Genomic DNA, 16,955 nt, shown 5'->3' with positions numbered 1-16,955 from the left:
CTTACCCTGGCGGCACAGATGAGATCATTCATCCTCCTTCTGCACTGGATGGCCAACCTCAGCTGTGCAGCGTTGGTACTGACCACCACTGCCACCGCCCCCCAAGCCAGAGTGGTGAGATTGCTGGACCTCCTGTGGCCAGAGCGGGGGTGGAGGACATCATGGCGGGCCTCCAAAGGGCAGTCCAGTGACGGGTCACTGAACTTTTCTTGGCTTTCAGGGCCATGTCGTCATTGGAGCAGTCCTGGGCTGCAAGCATTGAGAACTGTGTAGGCGGTTGCCGTTTACATACGACACCCAGGAGTGAGGAAACGGTGAGGTAACAGTGTGGCAGGCAATTCAGAAGCTGCCTGCCAGTGAGACGATGTGTTTTCTGTGGCTACATAATTAATGATGCAGGAAGTGGACAATATGGCATGAAAACTTGCTATTGTGGCCGACGGGTAAAATTTCTTTCGTGCCCGCTACAGTATTTGGTGCAATTCTGAGGCGATTCCATATGTCTAGGCTAGCGAAGAATGGCTAATTTATGAAGCATCAGAACGTGGGTACCACTTGTGAATCTCAATTCAGCAAGGAGTTAGGGAGAAAAACAAAGAAACTGGACAAAAAAAGTTAAAAGTGCCGATAGCAACTGCTCAATTGTAGAATTTAGTCTTTGCTTGGAAGAGTTGAATTTGTTGACACGAAGGACTTATTTTATTACTAATGTGCACCATTTACATTTGCTGCAACATTTACAGAGAAACAAAAAATCTTTGTATTGAATTTGATTGAAGCCAGAAGGCACAGGTAAAATACTTTCATGTCAATTCAAAGGCAGGTTCCAAGGTAAATGAACCATGTTCGGATGAGCCACAAAGCAGGCTTAAATGTGTTTCCCTTTCCCTCCAAAATCAAACAAGCTTTCTCTACCTAGGTAGTATTTGTAAGTAGCAAGGGTAGTGTATTCATCTCCTGTAACTGTTAATGTACAGAGATATACCTACCTTCCAACTTTCTGCTTTGCTTCTTCCTCTTCATCTGTGTCACTGCGGATGGTGATAACACTGACAGCAGGGCTGGGTGTGTCAGGAATCACAATGGTCTGTCGCTGATGATCAAGTGTTGTGCTGCAGTATGGGGAAGGTGCACTTGAAGGACTGTTTTGAACCACCATGTACGTTTGGGAGGGAGTGACATCCAATACAGGAACATTCCTGGTAAAGAATTGAGTAACAACTAAGTTTATTGTGGAAACCAGTGATTTGAGTTTTAAAGTTTAAAATTATCAGCTAAATTTGTTGCTCAAGCCCAGTACAAGAAGTCATCAAACGAGTTTAAATTTTACATAAACATATTATTTCTAAGAGGCTACACTGAACTTATTGTAAAAAAAAAACTGCTTGTGCAGTGCACAAAAGTTCACAATGCAAATTCATACAGTTCTTTATGCATGGTTATTTGGATGTGACAGGCTTCAAACATTAGTGTTGGCAATTCGCCATCTGTAGAGTATGAAGTTATTTCAGGGATTTTCCAACTGTTTTTGACAATATAACTGAAAAGGGACAGTCTACAATAACTCACCATACATCTACTGCACTTCATATAGAAAATGGTGAATACACAATGCACACAATCAGATGTTATTAAATTCCAGGGGGTCATTATCTGCAGTTTAAAATTCAAATATAGAATATCAAATTCCACTAATGACAATTTTTTTAAAGCTTTTTTTGTCAATTCTTCCCTTTTCTTGAAGAGGCCAACTCCTGCAGGGTGCACTTCCACAGGTGCTGAGCACCCACCAGAACTTGGACTAAGCATGTGTGAGACTAGTCGGTGAGTGTTGGCAGACTGCTGAACCAAAGGGACACCACAACCAAGCCTAAAACTGCCTTCATCCAATGCATGTACACGTGTACATACCAGCAAAAAGCATTGGAAAGTGGCAAGGAGGAAGTTTGCTGGTTGATTTCTCCCTCCTTAGCTCATGAGCAGTGAGATCAACTGAACTGTCCCCACTACCACCACAGTACAGATCAGGAATGGTGCAACTGACCTTTAGGTTTATACAAATCAGCTACATGCTGCCAACTCAATCACTTGGGAGCTGGGACCTTTATTTTGCATGAATAACTTACATATGAGAAATTAATGTCATGTACTAGCTTCATGTATACAATGTGCAAGTTTTCTATGCAACAGCTACCTGCAGGTGGCACCTTTCTCAATATTTTAATCCTTTAGTACAAGCAGAGATCATTGTTAAATGTTCTGCTTTCCTAATAAAATTTGGAAATGTACAGAAATTTCTGACTTCAATTTCTAAATTTCCTTACACTGCTGAGTTTTCAAATTCTCACTTTTGCACACTTTCTAGATCTTTGATTTTTGCTCAATTTTTAAGTATAATTTATTTTGCTATAAATGTAGAACTATTTTAGGTCATCAAGTTCAAGGGTTCCTATAAAGGCATTCCAATCAATCATTCATTAAATTGGAAATAATTTCATTGTTTCTAATTTAAAAGGTAGTGCACGAAGGTGATTGTTAATCCCACAGACTCAAGTTTTATCCACTTCACTACCCACTAATTAATACTTCTTAGAAAGTGCTGAGCCTTGCAATAAAAAATACTTTTCCAATCCATCAACCCGCCATTTCTGTCTGAAGTTGATTTTCTGAGGAAAAGTAAATTTCCCCATAGAACATCAGAAGGTTGAATGCATTCATGAAGCAGAATGCTACACATCATAAACCGTGCAACAGAAACTGCACTGAAAATGGATACCTGATCATAATCTTTCAATTACTCTGTGCATTTATTGTATTTGTTTACTTTTTGCCAGAAGCTTGAGCATGTGGTTTTGCAAAAGAAACCACTTCCAGTACTTATGTCTTCAGTGACCTACAAATTTTACCAAACTCCACTGCAATAATTTCTTCAAGCTTTTAATATCAAATCTGTCACTCCAAATAATCTATAGTCCACACAGTATTGACGTTTATTATTTTCCCCACCGGAGATATTTAGGATTTAGATTGTCATACAACTAAACATAAGGATGCTTCAGACTTCAGTAATTTGTGTTGCTATGAAAATTTTGTTTTTTTTATTTTTCTTTGATGATTTACTAATTAATGCATTGATAATTTTTGCATGTTTAACTTTTTTAACCCATCACCAACCCAGCCTACACCAAGGCAATTAATGCTTATTGGGACAGAGTCCCACAAGTGTACTTGCCCCTGAACCTTCCTCCAATGGATCTTTCTCCCATGTGAAGTTTTAAAGCAAGTGTAGGCAAGTTTATTGCTCTCGGACATTATGTCCACTTGAGGCCAGTTTTCACCCAAGGTCCAAAGAGACTTTTCAATAGCGGGTCACTTGATACTGATGTACAGACCTTAAGCTTGTTTTTCCCTTCTGAGCCCAGATGCTGTAGCTCCGTCTACCAACACCCTATCCTAATCACCCTAGCTGAGAAAAGCACAGAGATATAAACTGTTCCTGAATGTACGGACATGTTCTAGGCCTGGGTCCATGTGCCACAGTACCAATTTTGTGTGGAATCAGTGGGCATTAAATGTCATTTGCTTTTCAATTGGGGTGTGGGGAGGGCAATGTGAAAGAAAGATGTCATAGCCACACTCATCCAGTATGTAGAAACACGCATGCTTCTGCAGGGTCATTAGAAAGCAATCAAGTGCAGCAAACCCAGCTGCCATCTCCCTTCCCTAAATCAGATTCGCTGAGGCTAACAACAGCACCTCAGCTGATGCGTCAGTTAGCATAAACCAGGTAACCAATCTGGGATATTCCTGGTCTTTATGGATCAATTCCACAAAAGACAGTACACTTACTTAGCTCCAGGTATTTGATCTGAAATAGAGTGTAGCTGAACTCAGCCACTTTATATGATACACAACTGGATTATATTTTTTAAGTGCTGCATGCATGCATTTTACCTTGTATTCTGAAGCTGTTTGTTCCTTTTGGAGGAAGACCTGGAGTTTTGCTGCTGGCGTACCACATGGGCAACACCAACATTTAGGGGCTGTGCAGCCAAAGTCACATGTCCAGCCAACAAAGATGGCTGCTGCACAATGGCATTATACTGGCTTCCATGGGAATGTGCATTTCTGAAAACAAAGAGGAAAAACGATGTGAGCACAGCAAGCAGACATCCAACATTAAAGAAACAAAGATAACTGAACTTGTTACCCAGAGCTTAGTTTATGTCTGTCTCCCCAAACCTATTAAAATCCTCTTTGACATGCTATGTTGCAATATTTTTTTAAAATTGCTATGATACTTAAAATGAACCCAATTAAGCCACAAAGTACAACTGCAAAACTTTGTAAGATACATGATTATTGCTGTACTTTTATGTTTTTATTCTATACTATACATATTGAACTGGAAAATATCTTTTACATTTATTATCCCCAACCCAATACTCTTAACTTCAAACTATTACAAAGGTGCACAGTTATCTCAGGTTCACACAGTTGCTGCTTTAGATTACTTCTTAGTAGCAGAGGTCTAAGATGACACTGGATTCATTCTACAGCAAATGCTATGGTTATGTTACCGGACCAATAGAGACCTGGACTCATGATCCGGAGGACAGAAGTTCAAATTCTGGAATAAAAAGCTAGTATCAGTAATGGTCACCTCAAAACTACTGGATTGTCATAAAAATCCACCTGGTTCACTAATACCATTTAAGGATGGAGATCTACCATCCTTGGTTGGCCTGGACCCATAGCAATGCGGTTGGCTTTCAAGTGTTCTCTTAAAGAGCCTAACAAACCATTTAGTTGTATTCATAAGAAGGTGGTTCACCTTCTCAAGGGCAATCAGGGATGGACAATATATACAAGCTTTGCCAATCTCATCCTCATCCTGTGAATGATTAAAAAAAGATTCTGCAAATAATTCTAGGAAAATGCACTCCAGTGTAATTTCCATTTCTATTAACTTTAAACCAGAGTGCACCAGAACACTTTAATTGCAAATGGTAAGTAATCGAGGTATTAGAACTCAGGTTTACCTCATACCCAAACCAATCAAGCGCTCAAACGCTCAACAGCCTGTGTAGCTTGTTTTTATTGTGCAAATGTATGGTTTCTTGGGCATGATTTATGAAGGATAGAATGACAAAAATTACTGGGGCATTCCATTTATTGTAAGTTACCATAAGACGGAGGTGACCTTGTTTAAGAAAACTGGGTATTTTGTTATATTCTGCAAACAGGATTTGTAGGTATAAACACCAATTAGCAATTAAAAACCTTATTTGGGGTTTAAGTATTTCTATATGAATTTGATTTTTTTTAAAGACTTTTCACAAAATAACAATTTCATTTATAATTATAGTGATTGATAATAGTGCTTTGGTAAACTCTTCTTTAAGTATCAGTACTTGCCTTCCTTTTAAAGGGATAAAAATGAGGGAATAAGAATGAGAGAATAAGAGCTAATTGAGAAAAATGTTAATTTCATTAAAAGCTTACTTGCCTCCAGTCTGTTATTTGCTGGGTGCTAGTCATAGCATCTGGTATCACAGTGGCATGTGGGACTGAGTTGTGGACAGTCACTCCAGGCAACTGCTGCCAAGTTGACGGCAACAGGATTTGCTGGGTCCCTCCAGGCCACGCCTGCTGCAAACAGAGACAGACCGTCAAGATTGCCACTGCATGGTACACTACCCCAAAGTTTGCAGACACCCGAAAAGAACACAAAGCATCTAGCTGAAGATCGCACACAGCTGGCAAGAGAAGCACGATGGTAAAACAAAGATCTGTGATGTTAGATTTACACAACGCCTCCCTCCAAAGCCAATACCTGCACAGGACAAGGCATTACAGTTTAATGAGAGAAAGAGAAAGTGAGTATATCCAATATCTCGCAGCTCTGAAGCAGAAACATACATTCGGATATTCTGTGCGACGAGCCATTCTGCAGGAATACAAACACACAGACACAGCAATCTCTTCTAAGCAGGCTCATGCCAAGCAGCAAGGGGAAAAGGGAGGAACATTCTAACCAACCTTTGATCTGAGAAAGCAAAATGCACGTAGTCACTGCAAGCGACTGCAGAAGTTGGATGATCCATTTTTTAAAAAAAAACATGCTACTAATGTTTAGTTTAAGACCACAAAAGTTAATTAGCAATCTTCCAATCACCGAAGAGTGTGTCTTTTTAAATGTTGGGAGTAAGCTACATAATTATTTTTTCTTAATATACTAGCAGATCCCCCATAGTGTGCACAGCAGGATATGTTAATGAAAACAATAGGAGCTATTATCAATAAAATGTGATATTATAAGTGTCAGAATTACTTCCTGTAACAATCACAAAAATTGCATATTTATGCACGATTTTATAAATCGGCATGCCACAATCAGGGGCAATTTTAGATGTCAATTACACAGCTTATGTTTTTCCTGACCTTTTCACTTAAATATTACTTTATATATTAGATCAGGAAAATCTACATAGAAAACCCATTTGACTCAGTGAATAGGAAGGAACGTGGGTAGCCAACTGCTCAGCACCCAAGGTTAACCACTTTGTTGATTTGGAGCCTTGCATTATGCTCCCTAACTCTATCCAGCCAGTTCCCACAATTAAGTTATTAGCACATGTCGTTTAAACAAAACATTTTTTTTGCAGCACTAAATACTAAGACAGTGTTCAACAGCTGTGGTGTGTTACAAAAGATACACTTATGGGGGACAAGCTTAGAGCTTGTTTCAAAGTTTGAAAATATTAACAGCATCTGTCGGTCAGCTGAGATAACAGGTTCTGCCCTTTAATAAAAGGCTATCTGAAGCAGCAATTAGGCAGGATGCATGTTACTGACATTCTCACTTACAGATCAAAGGTATCAGTGCAGAGATCAGTTTGATCACACTTCCCTGCGATCCCATTTCAAATGAATAATTTTACCTACTATATTGCAATAAGTTCTAATGAAAACAAAAAAAATGCTAATTAATTTTTGCAGTCTTCACTCTGAATTTGTTCAAAGTGTTAATACCAGTTCAGGTTCTGATTCAATTTATCAATCTGACCACATTACCAGTCATTGACTGCTTATTGAAAATTATAAATTTAAATCCAATGGACTCAGCATTACTAAAAGGCTCTAATCTGGCTGCTATTGTCCAGCAGAACTCAGTTTCAGAAAACTCAAGTCGAGTACTCAGCCACAAGACAAGACAAATGGTGCATTATAATTCCAGATGAGAGCAGCAGCTAATCCTATAACTTTTATGCTGGAACATTGACAATGCAGGTTCAGCTCTGCCAACTTAACCCAAACGTCAAAATTTTCCAAAGTTTGAAGTGTATATATAAGTTTTTGAGCTGAACAGTGAGAGCAGAGAGCAGGATGTGGTGGCCAGAAAAGAGTACTTTATTGAAACATCACTGCCAGTTTATACCTGCATGTACCATAATCAACATTGTAGCTGTCTACAATGGAATGTGGCGAGATTTTGCTGCTAGTCCCAATATTGAAGGTACATGTTCAGGTTTTGATATTTGATTCCAATTTTAGATTTACGTATCTGAAAATATTGTTATCCTGCTCCATCAATGAGGTTGATGTGCAAATTCAGCTACCGGTAAACTCAAGAAATTATGATGGAAGCCCTTAGGTGAAGGGTTCGGTTTGCAGTTAAATGGCTCCAAGTTCAACTCCCACTCTTCCATCCTCTCAAAGTTGGTAAAATAAATGCCACCAAAGTGACAGCTAATCAAGGGTTCATGATTGCTTTACCAACTGAAAGTAATCAAATAACTGCCATGGTCACCACCCTAATCAAAATTTGAAACAAGTGCTAGGAATCTAACTTGCTAGAAAATTCATCTCAGGCCTTCCTTTCTAAAAAGGTCCTTTCTGTTCCCCCTATGACTCCCTGTTAGAATACCATTAGTCTGCTTTCCACCCTGGCATCAGCACCAATACTGCCACCTTTAAGTCACGAATACAACTGTGATCATGGTACACTCTCTCTCCTCATTGTCCTAGACTTTTTCCACCTCCGCAGGTCACTACCAAAGATCTCTTGGCTCCACAACTGGTTCCGAAGGGCAAGCACATTGAGCAATCGACCCTCCTTCAATTCAAACATTGCCATTTTAGGCGTATCCCAAGCTTCTATCCTTGGTCCTCTCTTTTTCTTCATTTTATGACGACATCCAATTTGATTGATCTGTCACCCCATGATCACCATAGTCTGCCTCCATGCTTATTCTAACTCCACTGAGGCACTCATCCCTACTTCTAATACCTCCAAGTTCTACTTCTGAAACATCCTCCTCAGCCACCTTCTGAGATTCACCTACATAAACTCCAGCTCACCTTAAGCTCCAGAACTAGCGTCCCTTAAGTTTTCACTTCTGTAAGTCATCAAGGTATTTTACTACTGCTACATGAATGCAAGTAGGAATTATGGTGCACTCATCCAGTTTAGCAACTAACTACATTTTGATTGCCACTTTATCTAGTATATTCATAACTCACCCTCTTCGCACATCTCTTCATCATTTTGAATGCAGACATAACAGGATAACTAAACTATACATAGCACCCAAAAGAATCCTGACCAATGCATTATAAAACTTAATCTCTAAAGGTTTGTACTCTATTGTTTTAGCTATTTATCCCAACATTCAATTTTATAAGTATATATAAATGGAAGTGATAGTTCTATTGATACTCTCAAGTCTCTTAGTAGCTGGTTAGGGTAACACCTACAAAGGCTTCTCGCATGCTGAGAGTCTGTTACAGTAACAATGATCATATGGAGTAGAAAAACTCAAACAAGGGCAGTGGTGTGGGGTGGGGGCCTTAATCACATAGAATTTACAGCACAGAGACAGAACATTCCACCCAACTGGTCTGTAATGACATTTATGGTCAACATTTGTCTCCTCCTACCCCTCTTCATCTAAAACTGTCAGCATATCCATCAATACCTTTCTCTTATGTGCTCATTGAGGTTCCCCAGAGATTTTAAACATTGTGAAGATGGGGAGAAGACAAGAGATGTCAATAGCTCCTAATCCACTGTTAAAATTGCTCCACCTTGGCTCCATCTGGCAGAATCCATAGAATGGCACTAATTTCCCCATGAAATGATTTATATAAAGCATCATCAATAAGATCTATAATATTATTCTGTAGACAGAATCATTCCCTCCACTCTCTGCAACCTTATTCCTGAACATAGATTAACTCAGTCTGATGTGAAGTAGGTGAAAAGATATGGCAGTCACTATACTTTCATATGACCTCCTTGTGTTAAATACAGTTAGGCACAACTGTACTTATATTCCATCATATCAGTCCTTAAAACTGTTTTACATTTATCTGGCTGATGAACCATGAATAACATGCAAGTAGTCAAATGGCAGTGAAGGTTATTTTTCACTCCATTTGTTCTTAACTATGTCACTAGAATTCGAGCCTTTTAGAAATATTGAGTATTTTGGTCTCAAGTATAACTTGTTTCACCATCCAGATTGTTCAAAAGAGTAAGAAAGAGGAGACGTCCAATGACGTGGAAAATATATAAGAAGGTACACAATGATACATGCTTCCGTTCCTCTGCAGCAGCCTCAGAGGAGCATCTGTTAGTGCACAGAATCACACCAAGTGGGAGCATTTACCAGTACTGTGGTCGTCTGATCGACCAGCGCAGGCCGGCCGGCTGCGCAGTTCAGGGCAAAAGGGACCGCATACTGCGGAGCAACAGTGGCAACGTGAGGATGTAGAGTGGCCACCATCAGCGGTGTGCAGCTGCCCTGTAATGGGGGGTTGGGAGTCAGTTATATGGTACATTAGTTCTCAAATCTGCAGTGTCCCTTTTTGATGCTCAGAATAGTATGAAGATCATGGTCTTTCGGAAGGCAGTACTGTGCATGTCAAGTGAACCAGGAATAAAGTTCTGATTACTCATATTTGCTTTACTTGGGACTGTTGAAACATCTATTTTTGGTCAGGTTCAAGTCCGGGCTCCAAAATGGTGGGGTTGGCCCAGGAGTGAAGCACAGCCACCTACCCCACTGAAGCGATAAAATGTATTGAAAAGCTAACCCCTCCAATTATATTAGGAACAAATACAAATACCTGCAACCAGCATCAATATTAGATTTGATTTTTAAGTGGAGTTGATGCACATCCTAGTCAGGCATACAAAAAGAGACACTGCCAACTGCAAATAAAAGAAATAATGATCCCCATCATAGCTTTAAAAAGCAATGGCTTTTAAGCAATGGTTATATTCACATTACTACAAATAGAAAGATGCTTTTTTCTGCCTTTTTTTAAAAAAGTTTTATATTTTCCTCCCCCTACCAACCAGATCTCAAAATTTTGGACTGAAAAGTTTATCCTTTAACAATAAGGCTTTCAAAGCTACGAAGAGTTCACTATCATTTTCAAAATTACACTTTCCAACACTGGAAAAAAAAGTTGTTATTTATTCCACATTTCCACAATCCTAGAGGGAAAAGAAAGAGAATAAGTAGCTAGCAAGACATTCCCTTATCTATGACAAACATTTGTGGGAAAACCGTCATCATCAGGTTTCATTATATGGGTCCCTGTTCTGGATCAGTGAATCACTGCACTAATTGAGCTCAAATTTGCAGAATTGTGTACACAGAGTCAAAGATTGCATTGCTGTTTAAATAGAGGCTGCATATAGATTCAAAAATGTATGGTGACTTTTTATTTTGCAGAATTTCCACAGCATGTTTCCACCGAAACAATATCTCCATCATATACAAAAAGCCAAAATCAACAGCACAGGTAAGCACCTGTGAATTTGAGCATCCTGACCCTAAACCCCAATACAACACAATAGCACAGCTTTATGCTTTGATAATTATAGATACAGTTGCAAGTCAAGGCTACTGGCTTGGAAGACTAGCTGCTTATACAGTGATTTAAGTAAAGCAACTCTGTCAACAACAGCTAAACTTGATGTAAAAAGCCCTCATTGTTGGCTTTATGTGGAGAAATTCAATAAAACTATCCTACCAACTGATTGTTTACTTCACCTACATCTACTGACTTAAAACTGCCTTCAAGTCACGTGAACAGGTAGACATTAGACCCTTGTGAAAACAGATTATTTAGCAAAATGTTTTTACAGTGCTTTAGAATGAAAATTTTGGACATAAAAACAGCAATTATTGTTCTCTAAAGTAATTACCTCTGCCACTGAAGGTGGGTGGAGGTAATGTTTTCGCCTCAGTAATCTGTAAACAATATCTCTCAAAAACTAGTGGACAGACTTCAACGAAACTTGGCGCACGGATAGAGTATGGCCCAAGGAAGAACTGATTAATTTTTGGTGAAGATGCAGATCCGGGTCCTGGAATTGTTTTTAAAAAAGGATCTATTTGTTAACAGAGAGTTGGGCAAGTTGACTTTACTTTTAGAACATAGTGGGTTGTTTGATTTAGAATGTTGTTAATTGTTTTATAACGTCGTGGATTATCTCAGCCACTGTGGTGCAATTTGTCAGGGCAGTCAAAAGGTGAGCAGTTTTCAGAACAAGTTGTTGGACGTGGACTGGCCTGAAGCCTCCTCTGTGAGATAGAAGCTCTTAATAAAAATATTTTTTTTCAGTTTTGTAGTTACAGAGCACTAGTAGGCAGGGAAAACCTCAAAGAAGAACTGTATAATTGTAATAATGTTGAGTTAACATGCTATGTTGGAGGTATGCGCTCGAGTGCCCTTTTCATTTGCTCACTGCATGAAGTGCTCTGAAATGTTTTAGCATGATGTGACACTATATAAGAGGGAAGTATTTGTATGTTTTATGATAGTTATTTTTGAAATTTTCAAACTACTTTTCCAAAATTAAACATTTTATTTACATAAGTAGTTATTCACATCCAAAGAATCTTTAAAATTAAGTTTTGCCTTTGCTTCAATTATTGTTGCCGATTTCTCCTTGGCTTTATAGCTAAGATGCTTTGATCTGCAGTTTTTCACTTAATGTATCAAAGTAAGCTCATGAGTTAAGTTTTGGAGCAATTTCAACTTATGTTTCACCTATTGGTGTAAACACCCAACAACATAAAATCAAAATTGCAGCTGGCATTGCAATGATCTGATTTGTTTCACCAAAATCAACAATTTTAAGGTTGCTAGAAAGGTTTATGTGACTGCCACAATCTTCACATTAATCAAATTAGTTCTGTAATGTGTGGGGTTTAAGGATTATCTAAGCATTCCCTTTTTAACAGGATAACATTAATTTGTGCAAATGTGCACACCATAATATGAGAAATGCAGTTGACATTTGCAATCCCTCAATGGCTCAGCAAATCTAACCAGGGAGTGCCATGATGCAAACCATATGGTTCTAGAATCAATCTCTGTTAAGGGCTGAGTTAAATTATTTCAGAAGGGCAATGGTAGGGTGCCACTACAGACCACTGTAGCTCTTGAAAACATACCACGGCTCACATTGTTCTCCTGCTGAACAGAATTGGGGCCGACTATGGCAGCTCTAGTGGCTGATTAGCTTACTGGCATTAAATATCAAAGCTGAACCACTAAGAAAAGCTATTTGGACAAAGTACTGCATTGGGGAAATACCCCAGTAAAAAGTCAATGTTTTGGGGAGAAGAGTAATCAACAAGAGAAAAAAAAAACTCAAGATCGCTACAGTTATCTAAGCCTAATATATTTCACATTCTCAGCTATCTTTAGTAAAAGGCAGTTCGCTGAAATGTAAATCAATGTCTTAAACAGCCCTAATCCTCATTAATGCAGCTATCACACAGGCAATTTTTACAAAGAAAATTGCAGTTTTGAAATGGTTCAATCTGCAGTTATTGGTCTCCATGTCCTTTGGTTGGTAGACAAATAGTGAAATAAATGAAATAAAAGCTAGCATGCAGGTGCAGCAAGCAAGTAGGAAGGCAAATGGCATGTTGGCCTTCATCATAAAGGGATTTGAATACAGCAGTAAAGATAACTTGCTGCAGTTATATAGAGTTTTGGTGAGACCTCACCTGGAGTATTGCGCAGAGTTTTGGTCCCCTTCTCTGAGGGTGGATATACTTGCAATAGAAGGGGTGCAACAGAGGTTCACCTATTAATCCCTAGGTTGACGGGATTGTCTTACGAGGAGAGTCTGAGATGACTGGGTCTGTACTTCCTTGAGTTTCAAAGAATGAGTGGCCTCATTGAAACTTACAAAATTCTTCAGGGGCTAGATTTGGGGGGCGGGTGGAGTTATATATATTTCAGGAGTGGAAGCACAAGAAACTGTAGGAAACAAAGCTTAACTTAAAACAGACTAGTCAGCCACTTACCTGAGCAAGAACACCAGGCTGAATCTGAATTGACTGTGCAGCTGGTGCTTGTGGTACAACAGGCACTGCGTTCTCCACTCTAACAGAAAAGCCAGAATGTTTTGCAGATGCTTGCAGCCCTGTCAATAAAAAACACACCATATATTTCTGGGTAATTTCAAAAGCTGGCATGTGGAAAATTAAATGCAAAAAAGAACCTTAAAAAGGTTGTAAATTTTTTTTTTTAAAAAGTGTAAGCAGATATATTTCACAAAAGGTTATAAGCAGTTTAGCCTCGTGTGGATGTCGAACTGCCATTCTACTTTGATTTTCCATGTACATAGCAATCCCTGGCTTCAGCTAAATGAAAGATGCAAGTTCAGTCCCCATGGACCATTCTTATACATTATCAAACGACCAGTTAAAACGTCAATACTAAAGCTCAAGAATAGTTTAGTGCCAATTCTCCTGACCAGAGACACTTTGTTTGGATGGCGGAGAAAGGGGTAAAAAAAAAAATTATCAAGGTTGTAGGACTCACCATTTTAGTCAGAAGTTTATAAACTAAAACATTATGGGCCCAATTTTAACCTGTTCAAAACATACCTACTTGAAGACTTAAAATCAGGCCCTATAGTTCTTAATTCTCTGCTTGAGCTACCCAAACAATAACAGAAAAAGAGAATTTAAATATGGGGATTCAGATAATGCCACATGAAACCAAACCCCACCCATACTATTATGCTTCTAGCTCACTTAAATAATTTCAACCCACAGATAGAATCAATTTATCCTACAATTACTAGTTTTTCTCTACCTTGAACACTCCTAACTGTTCTTGGTGTTCCTTTGCAGCTCTCAGAATCTTCCATCAATTCTTTCCCTCGCCCCTTTAATACCTTTTCTACATTACAACATTCCTCAAGTTTTGCACTCCCCCAGAGGTTCATAAAACACACTACCTCCATGAATGCCACTCAAAAGATTAGACAACTAGCTGAACCAGTCAAAACAAAATTCCAAGTAGTAAGGTGCCAGTAATGAACAAAATTTGTCAATTATAGTCAATTGATAGAATAAAATATTTTCTAGTCAGATTAGAAAATCCAAATTTGTTGCTATATTACATCATGCAACCCAGCTTGAAAAGCAGCTGACAAGCACAACAGGTATCAATTAAACCCCTGTAGAAATACAGTCCACTTCTGATCACATGGCTGAACAATTCCCAAACCAGGCTAAATATAAGGCTTCCTATAAAGCTGGACCAACAAAAGGAAATGTGAATCTAAGCATAGAACAGTCTATATACACATGCAAAACCATTAAGCTGATGTTACGGTATGAGCTTGGCAGTCTAAGCACAAAAGGGTTTTGTAAGGCATTCAGATTTCAAAAAGGACATTCAAGTTGCACAAGGCTCTTGTCATTTCTACAAGACAGTTATGAGGGGCAGAGGAGTCACTTACCTTGAAATGCTGGTGGGCACACAATGAGGGCTTGTTGGAAGGGATCAGCCTGGGCACACAGCTGTGTTGTTCCAGCCTGCAGAGGCATGCTTGCTTGTGCGACGCCTGCAACAGGTGCTGCTGTAGGCTGGTAGAGTGCAGGTTGATAATTGAGCAGAGATACATCAGCACTGGACAGTGAAAGAGTTGCAGCTGTGGAGGTAGAAGCCAGGGTGTTGGCCTAAAGAAATTACAGAATTCAACGATCGAATTATATGTGTAGCAATACGATAAAAAGTGGGAGGCTTTCTTAGGATTTTTAAAATCTAAGAGAATAAAATACAAGTAGATTGTTCAGTTGAAAAAGCACAAGGATTATCTCTATAATCAGTGTAACAATTACCACTATCTATACAACAGGCAATGTGCACCTCTCAGTCTTTTCTTCAAAGACTCGAGGGACATTCTACAAAAAACATGCTCCCTATACAGCTCGTAAGGTTTCACGTTTTCACTAGTGCTATTTGGTGTAAGTAATTCAGAACAAAAAAGGATATTTTCCAAATTCTCCCCGATGCTTTTAAGACACACAAGATGTTGGGAATCTGAAATACCTGGAAAATGCCTCTAGTATTCAGTAAGGCAGGTAGCAATCATTATCAAATAGTTAATGTGAGGTTGATGAACTTTTATCTGAAAAAGCAAGTACGGAGGCAGAGAGAGTGGGGAGAGGGGAAAATAAAGAGGTCTGTGTTAGGGTGGAAGGCAGGAGAGATTAACTGACAAAAGGGATGATGATGCATAGCAAAAGTAGATGAGTAAAGAAACTCAAGATGGATCTAGAGGAGGCATAAATGGGACAGAGAAATCATCAACTGCTGCCATCAGAAAAAAGGCAGGGCTATGATCTGCGATTGCTGAACTCAGTCGGTGTTAAGTCCAGAAGGTGTAAAGTGCCTAGTTAAAAATGAGGTGCTGTTCCAATGCAGCTCAACAGGAGCTTGAAGAACAGTGCAAGAGGCTGAAGAAAGAGAAGATAGCATGGGGCAACTGGAAGTTGGTGGTCACACCCAGAAGACTGAAGAAGTGTTCCATCTTTGTACATGGTCTTCCCAGTGTAGAGCAGACCACATAGTATACTGTATATGCTGTTGACAAAATTGAAAGAAGTGCAAGTAAACCGCCGTTTCACCTGGAAGGACAGTTTGGGGCCCAGGAAAGTCAGGAAGGAGGTGGTAAAAGAACAGATGTAGAATCTCCTACACTTGCATGGAAAGGGGCAGGGGTAACCAGCATGATAGAAGAGTGGACTGGTTTGCTGCAAAAGGGAGGAACAGTCCCATAGAAACATAGGAAATAGCAGGAGTAGACCCTTCGAGCCTGCTCCGCCATTCATCATGATCATGGCTGATCATCCAGCTCAATTGCCTGCTCCCGCTTTCTCCCCATACCCTTTGATCCCTTTCGCCCCAAGAGCTATATCTAACTCCTTCTTGAAAACATACAATGCTTTGGCCTCAACTACTTTCTGTGGTAGCGAATTACACAGGCTCACCACTCTCTGGGTGAAGAAATTTCTCCTCATCTCAGTCCTAAAACGGTCTACCTCGTATCCCCAGACTGTGACCCCTGGTTCTGGACTCCCCCACCATTGGGAACATCCTTCCTGCATCTAACTTGTCTAGTCCTGTTAGAATTTTATAGGTTTCTATGAGATCCCCCCTCATTCTTCTGAATTCCAGCGAATATAATCCTAACCGACTCATTTCTCCTCAGATGTCAGTCCCGCCATCCCAGGAATCTTTCTGGTAAACCTTCGCTGCACTCCCTCTATAGCAAGACCATCCTTCCTCATATAAGGAGGCCAAAACTGCACACAATTTTCTAGGTGTGGTCTCACCAAGGCCCTGTATAATTGCAGGAAGACATCCCAGCTCCTGTACTCGAATCCTCTGGCCATGAAGGCCAACACACCATTTGCCTTCTTTACCGCCTGCTGTACCTGCATGCTTACCTTCAGTGACTGGTGTATGAAGACACCCAGGCCTCGTTGCACATTCCCCTCTCTCAATTTATAGCCATTCAGATAATAATCTGCCTTCCTGTTTTTGCTACCAAAGTGGATAACCTCATGTTTATCCACATTATACTGCATCTGCCATGCATTTGCCCACTCACTCAGCTT

The 16,955-nt window shown here is 39.6% G+C and overlaps 1 protein-coding gene across 6 annotated transcripts in view; it reads right to left on the bottom strand.

Moving 5' to 3' along the window:
* Positions 1–16,955, bottom strand: part of LOC144683597 (homeodomain-interacting protein kinase 1-like) — a 116,531-nt gene that overhangs the window by 23,797 nt on the left and 75,779 nt on the right. For 4 of the 6 annotated variants that reach the window (XM_078546781.1, XM_078546776.1, XM_078546777.1 and 1 more), the window contains 6 exons: positions 14,792–15,011; positions 13,344–13,462; positions 9,675–9,809; positions 5,510–5,652; positions 3,955–4,128; positions 990–1,199 (listed from right to left, as the gene is read on the bottom strand). In XM_078546781.1, the coding sequence (XP_078402907.1) occupies positions 990–1,199; positions 3,955–4,128; positions 5,510–5,652; positions 9,675–9,809; positions 13,344–13,462; positions 14,792–15,011 (1,001 nt within the window). The remainder of the gene's footprint in view (positions 1–989; positions 1,200–3,954; positions 4,129–5,509; positions 5,653–9,674; positions 9,810–13,343; positions 13,463–14,791; positions 15,012–16,955) is intronic. The other 2 variants (XM_078546778.1, XM_078546779.1) reach the window with 2 other exon arrangements.

This window comes from Cetorhinus maximus, chromosome 8 (genome assembly GCF_964194155.1).
Source record: "Cetorhinus maximus chromosome 8, sCetMax3.hap1.1, whole genome shotgun sequence".
NCBI classification, from domain to species: Eukaryota; Metazoa; Chordata; class Chondrichthyes; order Lamniformes; family Cetorhinidae; genus Cetorhinus; species Cetorhinus maximus.
The sequence above is the reverse complement of the archived record's forward strand: the minus strand, read 5'-3'. Positions and strand labels throughout refer to the sequence as shown.